We start from the raw sequence: 21972 nt of genomic DNA on the forward strand, positions 1-21972 counted from the left end.
CTTCAACTGCCATGCTGCTCCCCACTGCAACTACTTCCAAACCACGAGTGCCAGAGGTACAGGCTCAGAGCCCACAGTATCTCATTTAGCCTGAGTTATAATACAGCACAGGCAACTCACTAGAACATACAGAACTGACAAGTAACTTTATGCTGATCATTACACCAATTAAATAACAGTACTGACATCACATCTGTGCTCATGGTTCAACTACAGCTAGTCCCAGTTAACAACTTCTCTAGTGCTGGGCTCCTTATCCCTCTCCCTCCTTTCTCTCCCAGACATAGACACACACTTGCTCTGTGCTTGGCCATTCACTGACTCCCTGTTAATCCAAACCAACTGCATCCATCTGCCCTTACAGCCAGTTACTACAGCTAACTTGCATTTCCCCTTATAACCAAGCAGGGCCACTGGGTTTATTTAACCACTACAGAGGACCTAAGCATCACACACAAGTGCTGTCTACAGACATCCATGTGTAGACAGGAGCAAATGCAATCTGTTGTTGAGTAAGTAAACAGGATCAAGTCTAACATCTACAACAAAAACATCAGTTACTCAGCATTACCACTGCTCATTGTCAGGACTCGTAAACAGGAATATACTCGACACTGGAAGAGGAACCAGTGTTTTCCCTACCCCCCTGCAAGGCACAAGATCACACTCAAAGTTATTCAAGTCAAGAATCATTAAGTTCCATTTGTTGTATATGCTTCTTGCAAGCACATGTCAACCACACAAAAGCTGACTATTAAAAGTCAGCAGATTTTGTTTGAAATTACCAGTGATGGAAGGCTATTAACTTTGCCCTATTTTTGTCCACCATTTAAAGTTATATTTAGACTACTTTGTATTAGGAGCAAGGAAATCTAAAGCCTAAATGGATCTGAATCACATTCCACACTGACACAATAATCAGGAGACATTAACAGAGAATAAGGCTTCTGTTGATTTCTGTTTTTTTCTAGTTAATGTTTGTTAGAATCAGGGTATCCATGAAAAGTTATACCAGACTACTCCAACCCTTTCATCCTTCATCATCAGTCTCATGTTGCTTTGTATCAGCTACAAACTAAACTGCACCACAGCATCCCACAGCTCTTCTGTATGGGCAACTCCTGCTGAAGCTGATTTATGGTTTGCATCTATAAAGATTGTAAAATTCAACTTCTTTTTAAGTTGACAAAGCAAACAAAAGAAAACATTTAGCCAATTAAGAAAATTAAAGTTTTTCTATTACATGCTATATACAGAAAATACTACCTCTTCTCCACAGTGGTCAAGAAGCATACACAAGTACTCTACAGTTTAATGTAGCACCTTCTATGATTACCCACCCCCCTCATTTAGAAGAATTAAAACACAAAACAAGAACAGCTTGCATATAATATCAACCAAAAACTTTCATTCAACTGTGCATGCCCCCTTAGTCAAAGACTGGAAGACCAGGACAGAAGCTAAGGACATAGAATATATTTACTGCTGTATAAAACAAAAGACCGCTTGCTTTACAAAACAATACCAATATTTATGCTTAAAGATGGAGGCAAAAAAAAATCTTGGAAAATCTGTGAGTACTTCCCAAGTATTAGAAAATAAGCTCAGTGTTTTTCATGAGGACAACCTCAATGTAAATCCCAAGCACATAACAAAGTCAGATTGCACTGTTTACAAATTACTACTGATACAATAGATCACTTCAGAACATTTGCACTTCTATATCCTGTCTAAACTAGAACAGTGGGAAGACAAATAATAAATGAACACCTGAGTTTGAAAAATGTTGTCAGTATGTTCCCTAGAGAAAAAAATGTAGACATCAAAGATGTTTTGTACTGATGTCTCCCAAAACTTTACTAAACTTCAGCTGCAAAACTTGCTTACTTTGCCTGGCTTTATTACCTGGAGCTAGACTGTGTCATAACAGTAGGGATGCCTGCATTTCCACAATAATGAGACCCAGTTTTGGATGGTTAGAGCTGTATCAGCCAAACCCCACCTGCCATTTCCATATAGTCATATAATTTAATTTTGACCACATAATTTTAGCAGTTCATGTATGAGGTATACTATTATTACCAACTTAAATGTTACATATTTCACAAACATATCTTTACAAAGAATTTTCCTTCATATTACTTCCCAAAAATTTAAGTAACAGAACAAATAATAAAGTAGCCCTTGACATTTAGATATAGCAAAAAGAGGTTAAACAGACACTGATCACAATCAAGAATAATGAAATCACTAGCTCTTTATATTCTTTTATAAATACCTGAGTCTCACTGTATTATTAAGTCTTCCTAAACACACAATAAATAAAAGCTTATGCTTATTTGCCTAAGGACACTTTAAAAAAATAAAACCAGATCTCATTTAAAAATGAATATACCTAAATAATATGACACAATATGCTTTAACTCAAAGTTATTTTAAAACCAACTTAAAACCAAATAAGAAAGTGCTTTATTGTAGTCTTTCCAAGTTGCACATTTAAAGTTGTCAGCTTCTACTGATGATACTGGAAAGTCACACTAAATGCAATGTAATACCAAATCTCATGGTTAATTCAGGTAACCAACAGACAGCATGGGGTTTGGTGTCTTGGGATAATGAAAGCAAGCCTTTGTCAGGATTTGTAGCAGCACCATTACACTGAAAACATTACTCTGAAAATCAAACCGATCTTATTTGGGTGACCCAAAAGTTATGAGCTAATCTGCACAATAAGAGTCTATCACTCAGTTGGAACTACACATATTAATTACACAGACCTGCTGGTATGTCTTCAGGAAAACCCAGCTTAAAACTATTTCCACAGTTACACTATCATTAATAACATTGAGCAGAAATGAATGCATATTGCTTCCAGTAAGTAAATGTCAAGCCCTATTATTAAAAAAAAAAAGGCACTACGTAAAGATATCTGTCAAGTAATTTTTCCTAGTTCTTGTATTTTCTGATTGAGAAAAAGAAATGAAACAAGAGCCCAAATTCACCTATGAATTCAACAAGCAGAATTAGCTTTGTTACTTGAAATTATGTGAAAGTTGCCATGCCTATCTCCAACAGTTTGATATAGCAGTATCTCTCAAAACACAACAATATAAAACACTGTAACAATGTAGTCCTTTGGCTGTTTTTTTAATAAGACTGCCTTAGATTAATACTATTACATCTTATGCATAAAGGGGAAAAAGGTACTGCTACGGAAGTTATACTTGAAGCACAGATTAAGTAGTAAAAACATAAGTGAGGCTCAAACAGATTCAGTTAAAGAAAAAACTAGGACCAAACACTGTCATGACACATGAATTTAAAATTTCTCACCTGTTCTGCAACTCTAATACATGAAAATCCTACAGAAAAAATCTTAACTCTGGCTAATAATGTTGTACTATAATTTGCAGTTATCCTTCTGTTTGAGTTGCAGCTTCCCCCACACCCCTAATAAACAAACTAAAGTTCACTCTTCCCGCAAATCATTCTGCTGAGAAACAAACCTGGTTCATACTGAGTGTTCTGCATTAACCAAGAGTATCTGAGCAGAAAACACATAAGTGGCATGAAACTGACTAAAAGGAAGATAAAACACACAGTGCAAGGTTTGATTATTAAATTTTGTAAAAGTGAAAACATTACCAGGAATGTTGGTACTTACTGTGCCCGGCTCTCTGTCTGCTCCCGTAGTAACCAAGAAATGCACAGACATGCCCGTTCAGACACAGAGGCAAGAACAGAAATAAAAAAGGGGGGAAAAATTAGAACACAAGCCGCAAACAGTTTTAAAATGGCTTTTATTTATGTAAGTCATTGCACATTCCTAATACAGTGATTTCCTGAAAATTACAGTATTGTGTAAACATGATTTACAATTTAACCATACACAAAGCCTAGTTTTATTTCATGACAGAATAAATTATTTTCTTTTCAAAAATTAGTCAAGTGCAATTTTGCCCAATATTTGAGTACTAGAATTTACGCCTATGAAACTAAAGTAACAGATGCAATTATATAATTTCTTGTTTGAACACATTCACTTCAAAATTTTAACTTTTCATTCCCCCTACCTTCCCACCCACCCATTTAACAACATTACTTCTTTAAAAAAATTACCCATTATGCATTTTAACAGTTTTCCACAATATGGTGCAGGCCACTGCTATTACAACTAAGCATTTACCAGGATGTCAAAATGCCCTGCAAACTATAGAGCAGGTGACACCTAGTGATCCCCATTTAAAATACTTAAAAATTCCAAGCTGAATTTTGCTTCAGTGGTATATATGCAGACATTTTTAAGTTTGCCAACAGTTTTTTCTCATTCTATATAACTTGGAATCTTTAGAGATGCACATAATTTGCAGCAATGCTCAAATGTGACAATGTCCTAATCAGGCCTGCCATGCCTCTCACCTCTGTGGTGGTCTGCATCATGATGCTTCTTGTCATCTTTTATTGCCAAGTGAGACTGCCCACCCAAAGCACTAGAAAGGGCAAGAAGGCCAGCACTGCTTCCGAGTGGAGGGATTCCTGGAGGCTGGAGTCCTGATGGATGCGGTGTTAGAGGCACTGGAGGTCCATGGCCATGGGAGAGATGTTGAGCCTGCAACTGCTGCTGCTGTTCCCAGTGGTATCATCATCCCCAGATGAACAACACATAGCACATAAATGGGGAAGGAGAAGCAAGAAGTTTGGTTAATTACCAGGAACCAACAGTGGACTTTTATCAGTTGCTTGTTTGGTTTAAATTTAATCTCTGTTTTCTGTCCCAGCTATACACATACTGCATTATACTAAAATCTGTGCTTGTGTCCCACGAACCAAAAAAGGCTCACTGCATAATTGTTCTGCAGCCCAAGGAATAGGTTCAACTACTTGTAGGTTGTTCCAGGCAGCTACTGCCTGCCACAGGATCATGGGTGACAAACAGCAGCAGCAGAAAGCCCAAATACCATTCCCTTTCTAAGAAAGAAGAACCACTACTCTGAGAAAAAAATAAGTTTCACTGGCAAGACTCATTCAAACTCACATCCCTCTCTTCCCCTAATCTGGAAAAAGTAAGTACATTCTTTATTTTGAATCTCAAAAAACTAGAAGACACTGCTCAATTTCATATTTAGAGTAATTATGTTTTATTATAGCCAAATTTTGGGGGAAAAAAAATAAATTCATGAACTGACCACGGTGTTTATGAACCAACTGTAAGTTTAAAATCGAGGTATTTCAGATAGCATCAGTAAGGCCATGGAACTCCCAACAAGAAACATTATATCAATGAATTAAAATACCTCCATCTGTTTCAAGAGCAGCTGCAAGATTGGTATCGTAATAACTAGACATACAACCCTGTAACCAATCTGGCAAAATAACCTTTAAGCAATTTTATTAGAAGCAGTCCTTGCAATAGAATGTCTTCCCCACGGTTTAAATATTAAGGTATTTTCTAGTTAAGGCTGTTATGGTTTTATTAATATTTTCTAAGTTCAGCCAACCATTTAATTTGTCCAAAATGCTCAACACAGATTTATTCAGAAAATAATGCTTCAAAACAAACTTTAGCTTGGTCACAGGTCCACTTTAGTCTACTACAGGTAAACAGATTTTCTGCCCCTTTCCTCCTTCCTTGTGCCTGGTCTTACAAACAGAAGACAGAACAAACCTCTCCACATTGGCCATGTTCCACCATCCCTCTGACAAAGGTAGGAACCATGAAAAAACCTAGAGTACTATTCAATTTATTGGATCAAAGAGAAGACAGATAAGGAAACATCTGGACAGGATGAGCTCAGCTAGACATGAGTTTGACCTTATGAATGTCAGTGGTCCTGTAAGAGCAGGCAGAATTGTTATAGTACTGCTGGAAGCTACTGAAATCAAACCTAAAGCCTACAATATTTCACAAGTTACTACAAAATAACTCAATCCAAAAAGTATTTTACCTGCTTCCATAGGTCCCAAGACTCTTCAAGACAAGTTGTCAACAAAACCTGCAAACATCTACTGGCATATGAATGACTTAATTTATTTCTATTTATATAACTACTATACCCTACACTTTTATTTCTTACAACTCCACCCCAAGACATGCCTTGAGCAGTTTATAAATTTATAAGTGACACAAGTGACAGATACTGAAGAACTGCGGACTAGACCTGGTAATCTTTCACTTTCTTACTATTCCAGCTGTAACACAGCCATCATTTACTTATTTTTGATACACAATACAAGTAAGATTTACCACAATCCCTTTAGTCAATTCTACATGCTTAGAAGTTTACCCAATCTCTCACAACCTGTATCAGGACTTTCTTTTCATATGCCACATAAAAAGCCTTGCTAGTCTTCACTGTAATGTATACATCTGATCACTATTCTCAACAACTTTTCAGTATGCTTAAAAAGCAAGGTAAGGAAGAGGTAATTCTTATTCTTCTATTTTAGTGTGTTTTACAAACAACTCAAAAAGCAACATTTTGAAGGACATATTAAGAGGTATCTTTATTTGAAGTAGTTAAAGCAGTAGGCCACCTTCTATTAAGCAAGCAGCTACTATTACTTAAAGTTCATTTAACTGAAGAAGTATCAGTAAAAAGCACTGTGAAGTCTGACAGGACTGCAGGGTTTGGTGTTTTTTGTTTGTTCATTTGTTTGGGGTTTTTTTTGATCCAGCTTCTAAGGAAAAAGACGACATGTCTCTTCTCACTTTATGAAGTATAGACTTCATGAAGACTATAGTAGTTTTCAGCATGCTTCCTCAAATCAGGAAATAACCTGATGTTTTGGCAGGCTCTCCCAGAGAAACAGTATTTCACTTGTTCCCTTTCTTATTGATGGCCTTAAGCCAGGTCAGTCATCTGCACTTAGCCTTGAGACAACATACATCAGCAGTACTGTACGGCATTCATGGAATCCGTCTTACTTGTCCCCAACTGCACTATCACACTGGATTACTCGGCTGTGGCCTTCAATTTTGGCTAAGAAGAAAATGTCATTTATCCCTTCCAAATGGGTTTCACAGAGAAAAACCTTCTCCCTTCTCCAACAGTGACCTCAAATTAACTTCTGCAAGGCATGGGAAGGTCAAAATGGGGAAATAAAATTAAACTGTTTCCATTCTTATCCACATTCCTTCAGGAAGCCTCTGAAAATTTCCTTTATTCATGCCTCTTGCTTGGTTTAATTAGCAAACAAGTTAATCAGCACAATTTCAGTCTTTAGAATACAAACCATTAGAGACATATTGCCTACGATTTCCTTGGTTCTGCTTTGTAGCTTACACACAGGGTATTCTGAAAGACACATAACTGAGGACCAGATTAATTCCCTCTAAACAGGTTCTGAATCTGAAGGAACATGTTGAGAAGAGCTATGCCCTGTTTCTCTGATGGGACTACATACAAATGCTGGGAAGCAGTGTCCAGTGTAAGGTGTAGAACAGACTATGAGAACTGCAAGTGGAAATGCATCACTTCGCCTAACATTTCTGCGGCTTTACAAAAAGGCTACTGATGGTAGCGGAGGAAAATGGTACTTGAAAATGGTACAAAAAATGGTTAAATATCCAACTACAATAAAAAGACTTAAGACTGAAAACCTGATCATGGTCTTTTAAGTCAAAGGTATATTGTGAATTAATGTTTGTTATCTGAGGCTCACTGCTGTTTAAGACTGACGAATACTGATTCATTGGTATATATTACCCATTCATAATAGGTGTAAAGTTCTCCATAACACATAAAGATGATCTTTTCCAGAGGTTCATGATCATTTTATTTAAAAAATCTCAAATTTTAAGAAGTATTCTTTTCCTAGAAGTGGAAAAAGGAGTAAGTGCTGCACACAAAGGAAGAGGGAGATAGATAACAGCAGCATTGACCAGATGTATTTAGTAACTAGACATCTGCCATAGTAGATCTTAGAAACAATTATGCTACGCATATAATCACCTTCCCGTCACTTCAAAGACACTAATGCTTGCTCTGTCACCTTTTAAGAGCTCAGCAGCAGTAAGATATAAAACGGAGTAAGTTGGCAGCAGTATCATGGTCTACTAGGCATGTTCATTAGCAGTTAATTAAAAACTAGACATCTGCCATAAGAAATGTGCTCAAAAAAGGATGAGTAACAGATCTGTCTTACTACCAATTATTATCATTACTTGCAGAGCAACGGCTGTGTCCACTTTCAGAGGGAAGTGGGAAGGTACAGAAGAGTGCAATGATGCATACATAAGTGACTGCACTGAGTTAATTAGCTATAGCAGTGATTTTTAAAGCATCAGTAGTTCATCCACCATTTTGTTGCAAAACCAGATCTTCGTATTTGCAAAAGGACCAAAGGAATGGCAAATTCAACTTACTGTACTTCCAGATGTAGGTTTTCTTGCCTCGTTTTTTTTATCTCTAATCAGGCCACAAAGGACCCAGAATCAACATATGAAAACCACAGCACTTGCTTTGTTGAGTGAGCATCTCCTAACAATTTTTAAAGGAGTAGTTTTTCACCTCAAGCATCTTAGGCAGTTTTCAGCTATAAAGAACTCTTTAACAGGGACTTAAAATTTGTAATTAATTTTCAATCTCTGCCAGAAATCTCTGCCAGAGACATAACAAATCTTTGTGAAACAGATTTCCTGTACATAAAACAATGGCATATCTTCTTTAGACTCCTTACCAAGATTGAGCATGAGCTCTTACAATCCCCACTTCCCACATTAAAGTAGCTCTGCTGAGGTCACAAACACCTATGGCTTACTTAAAAGTCTAATTTTGAATTCCTACCATTAAACAGATACATTCTTCTTCAACAGATGTGTGATGTGCTATTTAGTATCTGTTGAAAAGCACCAAATTAAAAGTTCAGATGTGACTGTACATGAACAGTGGGAAAAAGGTTATACCTGATCCCAAAGCACAATAGATGACTTCTCTCATGCCTTTCTAAACAAATGCCTGAGAGCAAAAAAAAGTTCTCAGAAACTTTTTCAGCACTAGCACCAGTATTACTGTCAAGATTCCCCAAGGCTCCACAGAGGTGTTCTGAAAGAAACTCTGGCAAGCACAAGTAATTTAGAGATCTGAAATCTGAAGTGCACGATTTCATGTTAACTTCTGTAAAACTAAGAAATATGATTTTGTTAAACTCAAGCAGGCATAAAGTCATGAGAGAATTACTGTGTTCAATTTCCTTGTCATATCCTCTCTTTCCCAAACGGAAATCAGTGTTTTTTATTTTCTTCATTGGCAGAAGGAAGTGAAAGCCTGCATGAAGTATCTATGATCAATGAATATATAAGGGCTAGTGTCCAAGCACATACCACCTAGCCAGCCAAGCAATAACCTTCTCCCTCACTGTTTAGAAATATTTACAGAACTAACATTGCAAATGTAACCTTTCAAAAAAGGAAAAAGCTCAAGGTTATGCTCCTGTCAGATCCAGTCTTCTTCCTTATTCTAAAATAACCCAAAACCCTGCACACACCACCCATACTACTAACATGCAAAACTAGCAGGAGTAAACTTATATAGACAGTTTAAGCCATTAATTAAAACTAACATTTAAGTTTCTGTAGGTATTTTAAGAGTATTTCAGTTACCCAGAAGAACTCACTACAGGATGACAACCAACCACCCTTAAGTATATATCCACATTCTTTTACAATGGCTTGACTACACCAGTGGGCATGGGAAGAGCTACAGGCATCATCTACTTAGACTTCTAGAAAGCTTTTGATACAGTCTTTAACAACATTCTTGCCACACAACTGGAAAGATACGGGGTTGATGGATGGATTGTTAGATGGCTGAGGAACCTTCTAGATGACTACATCCAAAGAATCAATGAGACTCAGTCCAAAGGAGTCAAAGGCTTAATTTTCCCGTGGAAACCAGTAACTACTTGTGCCCCTCAAGAGTCCATAATGGGACCAATACTACTCAATATCTTCATCAGTAGGACCATCCAGGACATGTAGCTAATAGCATTAAGTGCACCCTCAGAAAGTTTGTAGATGGCACCAAACTGAGTAGTGCAGTTAACTCACTTGAGAGAAGGGGTGGCACCCAGATGCACTTTTATAGGTTTGAAGAGCAAGACCTTCATTATGTTCATGTGAAATTCAAGTTCAACAAGGCAAAGTGCAAGGTTCTGCACGTGGGTCTCAGCATTCCCCAGTCCCCTTGACTGGAGGAGGAATGGACTGAGAGAAGCCCTGTGTTCACTTTCTGTAAAAACACTTTGGGATACTGGTGGATAAAAAATTTGGGCATGCAAAAGCAATGTGCACTTGCAACACAGAAAGCCAATCATGTCCTGGCTGCACCCAAAGAAGTATGGCCAGCAGCCTGAGGGAGACTATTTTCGTCCTCTACTTCACTATCTTGAAACCCAAACCAGATTACTGCATCCAGTTCTGGGGTTCACAGTGCAAGAAAGACATAGACCTGTCACAGCAGGTCCAGAGAAGGTCTGCAAAAGTGATCAGAGGGATGTGGCACCTCTCCTACAAAGAAAGCCCGAGAGAGCTAGAGTTGTTCAGTCTGGAGAAAGAGAAGGCTCCAGGCAGACCTTACTGCAGTCTTTCAGCATAAAAAGTGGGCCTATAAAAGAGACAGAGACTTTTTGTCAGAGCCTGCTGTGACAGGAAAAGGGGCAACAGGTTAGGTTTAGATTGGAGATTGGAGTGCAGGTGGTGAGTCTTGATATAAACCAAGTTGATCATCAGCCAGCAATATGCCCTTGTGGTAAAGCAGGTGAATGGCAACCTGGACTGCGCTAGGAGAAGCATTGCCTGCAGGCTGAGGGAGGTGATCCTTCACCTCTACTCAACACCTGAATTAGTGTCCTGTTCTGGGCTCTTCAGAGAGACATGGACATACCGGACAGCATCCAATGATGGGCATAGAGAAGGCTAAACAGTCCCAGTTCTCTCAGCCTGTCCTGATATGCAAAGTCCCTTTATCAACTTTGTGGCCCATCACTGGATGGCCCAACAGCAGGGCAAGAGGTAATGGGCACACACTGAAACATTGGAAGTTTGTCCTTAAGCTCAGAAAGCACTTTTTTCCTGTGATGGTGTCCTGGTTTGAGCAGTGACAGTCATTTTTTCTCCTTCTTGGTAGCTGGTGCAGTGCTGTGTTTTGACTTTCGGGCTGAGAACAGTTGCTGATCACAAGCATGTTTTGAATTACTGCTCAAATGTTTGGTTTGTCCAAGGTCTTTTCTGAGCTCATGCTCTGCCAGGGAGGAGGGGAGCTGGGAGGAAGGAGAGACAGGACACCTGACCCAGGCTAGCCAAAGAGGCATTCCATACCATAGCACGTCATTCCCAGGATGTAACTGGGAGATATCCGGAAGGGCTGGAGCTCTGGGGGGATGGAGGAGGTATCGGTCGGTGCTCGGTCGGGCAGGGTGGGGTGAGTTATGGGTCGGTAGCTGGTGAGGTGTTGTATTCTCTTTGCTTGTTGTTTGCTTTATCATTATTATTTGTAGTAGTAGTGGCAGTAGTGATTTGTGTTATGTCTTAGCTATTAAACTGTGCTTATCTCAACCCGTGGGGGCTACATTCTTTGGATTCTCCTTCCTCACTCTCCTGGAGTTGGGGGAGCAAGGGGGGGAGTGAGTGAACGAGCTGTGCGGACTTGGTTTAAACCACGACAGATAGTGACAGAGCACTGCACAGGTTACTCAGGGAGAGAGGTGGTACTCTCCCTGATTGAACAGTCAAAAGCCATACAGACATGGTCTTATACAACTGGCTACAAATGGTCCAACTTGAGCAGGGGAATGGACCAGATGACCTCCGGGGTCCCTTTTAGGCATTCTGTGATTCTGCAGTTGTTACTGCTTACTGTTTTCTTCCCATTTAAAAATGTTTTAGAAAAATGAGTCAGCTGCTACTATCATGGCTTCATTTTCTTCCCAGTTCCTTTGAAACATCTGTGTTTGTTTCATTTTGTTTCCTTACTTCATCGTCTTCTAAATGTTCAGATTTTATTCTGACAGATAGGAAACTACACTATACCACAATAAATAAACTTGAAAGTGCACACCACTGCAGCTCTAGCCACTAAGCAGAAAATGGAGGCTTTGTAGTTTTGTAGAAGTTATTTGAAAACTATCCATTATGAGAAAAAGCCACAGTGGCTTGGGTACAGAAAGAGAATGCCCTCAGAAACAATGAAATAGTGTCTTCAGTAAACCTCTTCCATCTATAAACCATGTAAAATGCCATTGTACTACAGAGATTTAAGTCCACAGCAGGACAGTAATGGCGAAAACTATCCTAAGCAATATACTTCCTATATATAAAAGCTGTGTGGCAGCAGCATGATTAAAGACCCAACTGTCTCATAGGAAAAATTTTTTTTCATGCTTTATTACAGAAAATGCAGAGTACAGTGTCTTTAGGTCTTACCATTTATTTTTCACTCTACCACAATAAAACAAAAAAAAACCAAGCTTTTAACTATGTACAGAATTGATGTCAAAGCCAGTATCAAAGTCAGAAAGAAGATGAAAAAGTTAACTTTGTTCTTTGATATTATATTCTATGTGGTGATCTGCTTCAAACTAATGTTAAATTTTTGAACAGAAAGCTCTTCAAAGTTTTCCACAGCTCCTGCTTCCACTTGTTCAAACAACTCAGACCATACTAGCAAGTCTCAGCTGCACATCAACTTTTTCAATAGTTAAGGGGTTGTATAAATAGCATCACAAACCAGAGGACCAAAGCAATAGTGGGATAAAGGCAGCTTCTCCCCCAGCACACACTCCCCAAGCAGTCCTTTTGTCACAAATTGACATAATCTCTAAGGCAATTTAAATAAGCCTGTGAAATTGTATTTCACTGCTCTGCTGATACAGTGATTGTAAGAACAATAAGAAACTAAGCCCCCTTTGCCACCTTATCTACTAAAAAAATAATCAGATGCAAGACCCTCAGCATGTCCAAAGAACTCTATGAAGCTACTGCAAAACGACATTAAGTTTACAGTTCTCAGTTAGTCTTTTCTGTTTTCCTTTCTTAACTCCTGTTTTTCTTGCTCACTTAATTCCTTCCTGCCTGTGTTATTTCCTTCTTTTCAGAATTCCCTTTGAGTCCTCTGCTACAGGACCCTCCTTTAGGAATCAAGTCTTGTCTCTTTGTTCTTCAGAAAACTCAAAATAGGAAAAGCAATGTTGATTTCAACTGGCTTACAAAGAATAAAAAGACCACTTTAGGCTCCGGTGCTCTCATTCCAGTTTTACATTGATGTATGCATGTTTTACTATAAATTGAATTTCTTCTACAAATTCATGCTACACAGGTTTGGCAGACTGTACTACACCTGGCCAGCTCTACAGTCAGTCCTTTTTCTTTTTTTCTCCTGACATTAGAGAGTAAACCACATTATTTAGCCTTACTGAAGTAAGGAATGCTAGCATAAACACAAGCTTAATTCCTTATATACTTCCTCTGCAAGGCTAATAGTTCTTTACTTAAAGAGAGAAAATAAGAACTAGTTGCAGTCATGAAGCTGCCACACTAACTTCTCTGAAACAAAAATGTATATTTACTGATACAACACAGGAAGAGAATACAGATTCTAATATGGGGCTAATGAACCACTGGTGTGCATGGTTCACCTCCGAAGAGCCCACAGAGCCAACAAGCGCCAAAGCAGTTACACCAAAGCCTTCATCTACCTAGCAAAACTCTAAATTTCATTTTGCATTACTACAACAGGAAAATTTATAATAGTTCCTTAAAATCATTATATAAGACATAATTGCTAAATATATTCTTCAGGTTGTATTTTAGAATATACTCTGTATCTCATGAGGGTATCTAAATGATTTTTTTTCCCCCCAACATGAGAAAGGCTTGGGTTGTTATCAGTTTGAACTACATGGTCAATACCAGCCTACCTACTAGTAGAAGACACAGTACTTTTGCTGAATCACAAGATCCATCTTAAAGTTTTAATACTGTAGTTAGCTTTACACCTATAGAATTGAGAAACAGGTCTGCCGTGCTCCCCAGTATAACACAAATAGCAAACAAAAATAATATCCAACAGCAGCCTATTAAATATTGATTAGCTATCACATCACCATCTTACACCAGACACAGACTTCAGACAGCTCTCTCTTCCTTAGCCCTATGCTTAGCAGCAACTCTAATCTTTGCTGTCCCTTTCTGCTCACTTTAAACAGCTAGGTTTCTCTTACCCTTTCTTCTAGCATTTTGGAGGGCAAGCCCAAGCACCAGAATTAGAAAGATAAAAAGATAATTACACTTCAGGAGTCTTCAAAAAGATCACTCTTGTAAACTCTAATGACAGATGTGGGTGATCCCACCAGAATGATTTGTCACTGCACCCAGAGAATAAGCACTATTTTTTCCACTAAAGCAATCAGCAATTAACTATTTAACAAAAGTTTAGTGATAATTGTTAAATGGCAAGATTTTTAACATCTCATTGACATAGAGGGAGTAATTATATAGTACTACCAGCATGACTAGTATTTTCACAACAGTATATCTAAACTAGGAGCTTAGCTACGCTGTGAAGACTGCCATGCTGGCAGAGCCCTGCAGTGAAGAAGCCGGATATTGCCAGCAGATGGAATTCTTCCAGTTCAGTGACATCTTCTCCCCAAGGTGCATTAGCACTCCACCAGTGTAGCTGCATCCACATAAGACCTTTTGCCAACAAAAAGATTTTCTTCCCTCCTCCATGCTTTTAGGCACTGTAAGTTAACCTGAATCTTAGCAGCTTGTACTAAGTGCAGACACACTGAAGCATGACTACTGCTTTTATCAGCAGCTAGGTAGGCAACACAACAAACAGTCCACAAACTGAAGTCCTTTTGCAAGTGTAATCTAACTACTATATACAAACATATAACATTTTATCTATCATATGTGCACAATTTTATATTTTATATCTTAATATATTGTATCATTAATATATTGCTATACACTACATATATGATACCCATGTATAATATTTTGTATATATGACACATATATTGATTGCTTATACTAAGATGAAAATATATACGTTGTTCTCTATGTTTGTATATACAGCTTTTCGACTGACAGCCATTCTAAAAATGTATATTGCAGAGCTGGTTTAAGAATAGTTCCTGTCTCAAACAGTTTATAGCAGAAAAAGGAAATAAAAACAAGTCAGAAGTCCTAAAGGCCATTGCATTAACAATGTTTCAGTTTGCTCTTTTATTCCCCTTAAGTAATATTATTCTTGTTTTGGGGTAGTTTTCATGGAGTTTTTTTTTCAGGGGGATGGGGTGGGGGCTGGAGGTTTCTTGGGGTTTTTTTGGGGGCGTGGTTCCCCCTCCGCCCAGCTAAATTCTGAAGAGATAAGGGACAAACAGCAAAGCTGAAGTTGCACTGGAGGAAAAAGATGGCAACAATGGAGGAACCTTTATGAAGGACAGCTGCCACAGGGCAGGAGGGAATGGAGGGGTAGAGTCTGAGTACAAATGGAAAAAATGATCCTTGCACATGAAAACATGTCTTCACCAAAGGACTTCCCAGACTCTAAAGGAAAGTAACAAATTCAAAACCACATTCTAAAAACCACAGAAGAGGAGCTTAAATTCTCTTGGTCCAAACAAGACAAAGGCTGGTTTTCTGAAAACAGTTACATTGATTTAGCCACTGTCACTGTAAGTCAGTTCAAGAACAAAGCTTTTCTTTAATTTCAGACAAGTAAATATTGCTTTCTCTGAAGGCTCAGATGCAAGCCATAGGCCTCTAGAATGACAGCACACATTGCTTCTGGTCTGCAGAAAATGCCAGGGCATGCTTTTTCTGGGGCAACCATAAAAAAATCACCTTCTAACCTCAAATCTATGTGTCTGCCTTTTTTAACTACTGGTAGGATGCAACTAGCATCCATCACCACCTCAAAAGCACGCTCTTGCTGCCACAGCAACCAAAACCAACTAGTTCAAGCATGTATGAATTTGGAAATTACTTAAATATTACTTTAGGGGGGTTCATTACTGACCTATGATTACCTTGAAAAGTATTTATTTCCAGGCTCTTACAGTCTCTAGAAATTCAGATCTTGCGAACATGGAGACAGTAATGCTTAAGCAGAAAGGCTTTCTGGAAAAGTAAAATCCAGAAATTTAAATTGTGCTCATCACACTTTTGTCACAGCTACTAATAGCTACAAAAATATTTCACAGATATCAAAGAATTAAAAGTTTGACAGTAATGAGAAAACCTACACTGATTTTTAGCTACTGTTCCAAGCCATAGATCAAATACCAGAAATTTCATACACATCCTGTAACAACTTCTACTTACTAAATGATCATCACTTCTGAACATGCATTTGAGCAACCCACATTTGCTAATCCTTGGGTTTACTACCTCAGTACTACTGCTTGCAAGTGTTCAATTTTAAGAGTGACAGCCAGTACATTTAAAAACAGTACTGGACATTCTCAGAAATTCAGCGTTATACAAGACAGCACCCTTAGTATCTCAGCAAATACTCTAATTAAAAGTAATGCAATTACCATAAACTCTTTATTGAAAAGTTACAGCAAACTTCTGTACAAACTGTCTTTGCACTGCCTATAATATTTGCAAAAGTTACCACAAATGCTTATGCCAGCCTCACTTTGCAGTTGAATAAAGGAAAACAAGCTTCTCTCCATTGTCTTCCACACTTTCAACACAGCCCCCTCTCTGAAAAGTATGCCTTGTTCTTCCCCATGAAAAACTTTTTTCTTTCACATTTCTGATGTTCAATATTTATGTTACATTTGTCCCCTATATCTTACTCGACATCCTCTGCTACTATCACTCTGCACTCTCCTACTCCATATTTATTACAGTCACCCACTTAGAGGTGTATTTTGCCTGTGCAGTACACACCACTCCCATCCGCACACTGACAGCTCACCTCAGTGTATCAGTGTTGGATTCTCAAAACAAGACCTTAGCTCCCTTCTGATCAATATGCTTAATTCTTTGCCCCTCTCCTACCACACAGCTGTCCAGCTTAGTTGTACATCATTCAACATGTAAACACCCAACACCTTTCTCTCTTCCCACTCATGTTGCAGGACAGCTCCACGATCATTAATGCTTTGCTTCATTCTTACTCAGCTAATTTCTCTGCATTTGATTTCACCTTATGTGCAGTCCCACCTGAGTTTCTCTTTAGTCTGGGCCAACCAATTCATTCTTCCCATCAAACTTCCATCCTTCTCCAAATCTACCTATCTCAGACTTCCTTCAAGAGAAGCACTGAAGGTCGCATCCCATTTTTATCTGAGCCTACTGACTACTTACTCCAATTCCCCCACTTGTCTAGCTTCAAGAGAGAAAATATGCTTATCTTTTCAGATTGCCTATTTTTACTTCCTTGATAACTTAAGGGAAACATGGATAATATTCACAAGAACTATCTTGAAACATTGGAAAGCTTTTCTGCCTCCATATGCTTTAATCAAGAGAGGTGCTTTTAATCACTCTCTAGAAGAAGTAATCCTTTCCTTTCAGATTAAATAACCTACTCTTCTGTGCCAATAACTTCATATATATGTATCAATACTCCTCTCCTTCAACCACAGTCAAAAGTAAACCTATCCCTAACCCCTGTTTTGTCTGACAGCCCTTCCATGTTTTCTTTACTAAAGCTCACTGAACACACTTCCTGTAAATCCTTGCCTTGAATTGTACACTATTGAAGCACTTCGACTCATTTAGTCCTTTCCATTCCAATGAAATTATTCCTTCTAAACCTGTTTAACAGAACCATCTGGAGCCGAGTTCACAAAAATAAGGAATTATCCCTGCTAGCAGATCAATCTCCTCTATCTACCTAGCCCTTCCTGAAACCACATTTCCCATGGACTTCTCTGCTCTTCTGTTTACACATATACAGGTTTTTCTAATCTTAGCAGTATCCCCTGCACCTCTCTCCTACTACAAAGCAGACCAACTTACAAACTCTACACCCTTCAACATGTACATTCCCTATCCCCACCATCTGCTCAGTGGACAGTAACCTAGCAAGTAGTACCACCTCACTGTTGGTACCTCACACAGTCATCTCCTCAGAATCTACCTTCTCTCTGCACTTGCAGTTGCAGCTGCCTATCTTCAGGTTTGAGCTCTATGTAACCTCGCTTTTCCCCAGCCATCTCCCTTTCACTCCTTTCCTGAAAGCTGTTTAGCTTCACAGATTTGTAACCATATATTTGGTCTCAACTTTGACTTGTATCTTAGACATTAGGTGGTTCTCCATCTAGATCTAACTTTTTTTTTGTTTTTCAAAAAAATCCAAGATGCAGCTTTTTCAATCCACCCACACATGAAACTTTGCAAGATAAGAGGGGTCCAGGCTGCTTCTCAATTACATTTGACTTTTGCATGCAATTTTTCCCTCTCCACAATGACTGAAGAGTCATTCATTAGAATATTTTGTTTTCCAGGAAATGTCTTATTTAGACACTGCTCTCTATATTGTTTCTCCAAGGTTCTCTGTTTCCCCACCAGTACACAGTGTATACAAAGCGGATGGGAGGATGTCAAGTGGAAAACAATTCTGGTTAATACTATCTATTCATTCATATTTTACATGCCTTCTTCTCAGGTTTCCTGTTTTGAATACGACAAACTACCAAACTTCAATAACACTTTCTTGTTTTTCCTCAAAACTTAGTGACACAAGTAACAAGGATCTGACCATTGTTCAGGAACTAGTATTCTGATAATACCAATTGTCATGCTGACAAATACCTTCTTCCTTTGCTATCTATTTTAAGCTTGGTTTCATAGAATAGTTAGGATTGGAAAGGACCTCAAGATCATCTAGTTCCAACCCCCCTGCCATGGGCAGGGACACACTAAACCATATCACCCAAGGCTTCATCCAACCTGGTCTTGAACACTGCCAGGGATGGAGCATTTACAGCTTCCCTGGGCAACCCATTCCAGTACCTCACCACCCTAACAGTAAAGAATTTCTTCCTTATATCCAGTCTAAACCTCTGCTGTTTAAGTTTCAACCCATTACCCCTTGTCCTATCACTACAGTCCCTAATGAAGAGTCCCTCCCCAGCATCCCTATAGGCCCCCTTCAGATACTGGAAGGCTGCTAGGAGGTCTCCACGCAGCCTTCTCTTCTCCAGGCTGAACAGACCCAACTTTCTCAGCCTGTCTTCATATGGGAAGTGCTCCAGTCCCCTTACCATCCTCGCCCTCCTCTGGACATGTTCTAACAGTACCATGTCCTTTTTATGCTGAGGACACCAGAACCTCACACAATACTCCAAGTGAGGTCTCACGAGAGCAGAGTAGAGGGGCAGGATCACCTCCTTTGACCTGCTGTTCACACTCCTCTTGATGCAGCCCAGGATACGGTTGGCTTTCTGGGCTGTGAGTGCACACTCCTGGCTCATGTTCATTTTCTCATTGACTAACACCCCCAAGTCCTTCTCCGCAGGACTACCATGAATTTCCTTTTTGCCCAACCTGTAGCTGTGCCTGGGATTGCTCCCACTCAGGTGTAGGACCTTGCACTTGGCATGGTTAAACTTCATGAGGTTAGCATCAGCCTACCTCACAAGTGTGTCGAGGTCCCTCTGAATGGCATTCCTTCCCTCTAGCGTATCAACAGAACCACACAGCTTGGTGTCATCAGCAAACTTGCTGAGGGCACACTCAATTCCATTGTCCATGTCAGCGACAAAAATATTAAACAAAACCGGTCCCAACACCGATCCCTGAGGGACACCACTCGTTACTGGTCTCCAGCTGGACACTGAACTGTTGAACACAACTCTTTGAGTGCGACCATCCAGCCAGTTTTTTATCCACCGAGTGGTCCACCTATCAAATTGATGACACTCCAATTTAGAGACAAGGATGTCATGTGGGACAGTGTCGAACACTTTGCACAAGTCCAGGTAGATGACGTCAACTGCTCCACCCCTGTCCATCACTTTTGTAGCCCCATCATAGAAGGCCATCTAATTGGTCAGGCAGGGTTTCCCCTTACTGAATCCATGCTGGCTGTCACCAAGCACCTTGTTGTTTTTCATGTGCCTTAGCATGCCTTCCAGGAGAATCTGCTTCAAGATTTTGCCAGGCACAGAGGTGAGACTGACTGGTCTGTAATTCCCCAGGTCATCCATTTTCCCCTTCTTGAAAATGGGGGTTATATTTCCCTTTTTCCAGTCATCAGGAACTTCACCTGTCTGCCATGATTTTTCAAATATGATGGCCAGTGGCTTTGCAACTTCATTTGCCAGCTCCTTCAGGACCCGCGGATGGATTTCATCAGGTCTCATGGACTTGTGTACATTCAGGTTCTGAAGATGGTCTTGAACCAGATCCTCTCCTACAGTGGGCCCAAGGTCTAGGTTTTCACAGTCCCTGCGTCCGCCTTCCAAGACTCGGGTGCTGCAGTCAGAGCCTTTGCCAGTGAAGACCGAGGCAAAGAAGCCATTCAGAACCTCAGCCTTCTCCAAGTCCTGTGTAGCCAGTTCTCCCGAAAGTTTCCGGAGGGGGCCTACATTGTCCTTAGTCTGTTTTTTAGCTGCTACATACCTATAAAATCCCTTCCTATTATCCTTAACATCCCTTGCCAAGTATAGCTCCAATTGGGCCTTAGCTTTCCTAACTTGGTCCCTAACTACCAGGACAACATCCCTGTATTCATCCCAGGCCACCTGTCCTTGTTTCCACCTTTCATAAGCCTCTTTTTTTCTTGTGAATTTTTCTCAGCAGCTCCTTATCCATCCAAGGAGGTCTCCTGGCCCTCCTGCTGCACTTCCTTCTGGTCAGGATGCAACACTCCTGAGCTTGTAGCAGGTGATCCTTGAATGTTAACCAAGAGTCTTGGGCCCCCTTGCCCTCTAGGGCTATATCCCATGGAACCTTGCTAAGCATGTTCCTGAAGAGCCCAAAGTCTGCTCTCTTGGTTTACAGCTCTGAAGAGCTTTTTTTATTCCAGATCATCTACTGTGAAGAATCCCAGTATGTAATTAAGTTTTCTATGTATTTTAAAAGAGGCAAAATATGAAGAATAACCCAGGAAGTTACCACAGAGAATTCCTATTGTCAAAGCTAAGTAATTCAGACTTGGGGTTAGCTAGTTAATGTTAAAAGAGAGGATAGTTTTGTGCTCACTACATCTCATTTTATCTAATTTAAAAGAGCTACGCAATTTCCCCTCTCTCAGCACATAATGCAGATCATGTCTGAGGAGATCTAAAGTAATGTTACAGCTGCTTAGCTCTTTCCTCGCACTAAGTTCTGCATTCACTTCTGCTCTAGTCTGTATTTCTATTTTATAATGAAACATACAGTCTAGTTATTTATAGGCTTTCTAAGGATTAACTGCACTCGTAAGAACAAACCCTCAAGAGATTAACCTCATCCTCTTAAACTTCACACACTACAATCCCAGAGATAGCTGGCAACCACAGCCAAGAGAGAAAAAAATAATCCCACATCTTGCTAATCCTTTAACCAATCACCTCATGCAACAGTGGAGAGGCCTCTCCAAGGCCTACAACTCAATCTGTCTCAAGAGTACTGTCAATCCAAAAGATACATATTTCACAGAACCATTAGCAACATGCCTCAAAAGGCAAAATAAAATAGCTGGCTACCCAGTGGTACACCGAAATCATGCATCTAAAATGCAATACTAAAAAAGATCCAGTTTGCGGCTTGTATTTCCCATGCAAATATTTGCATATTCTACTCATAAACCTACCTAGTTTATTAATTTGAAAGCACATCTAACAAACTGTGCATTGTTTACATCTAGATAGACCAATGTAGCTGTCCCTTATACTTCCTACCACAAACTTTGACCACCTCTGATTTTCCAGCCAGATAATATCAAAAAACCACCCAAAATAAACTAAAACCACAGGAAAAACCCAACAGCAACAAAACCCCACAAAAAAAAAAACACTTCA

At 39.5% G+C, this 21972-nt stretch overlaps 1 protein-coding gene across 5 annotated transcripts in view; it reads right to left on the minus strand.

The window, feature by feature from the left end:
- The window catches only part of LOC101870626 (TLE family member 1, transcriptional corepressor), an 82535-nt gene that overhangs the window by 33339 nt on the left and 27224 nt on the right, over positions 1–21972 (minus strand). For 3 of the 5 annotated variants that reach the window (XM_034072682.1, XM_034072679.1, XM_034072681.1), the window contains exons 7-8: positions 4420–4624; positions 3665–3681 (exon numbers count right to left, since the gene is read on the minus strand). In XM_034072682.1, coding sequence (XP_033928573.1) covers positions 3665–3681; positions 4420–4624 — 222 coding nt within the window. The remainder of the gene's footprint in view (positions 1–3664; positions 3682–4419; positions 4625–21972) is intronic. The other 2 variants (XM_034072683.1, XM_034072680.1) reach the window with 1 other exon arrangement.

This window comes from Melopsittacus undulatus, chromosome Z (genome assembly GCF_012275295.1).
Source record: "Melopsittacus undulatus isolate bMelUnd1 chromosome Z, bMelUnd1.mat.Z, whole genome shotgun sequence".
Lineage (NCBI taxonomy): Eukaryota > Metazoa > Chordata > Aves > Psittaciformes > Psittaculidae > Melopsittacus > Melopsittacus undulatus.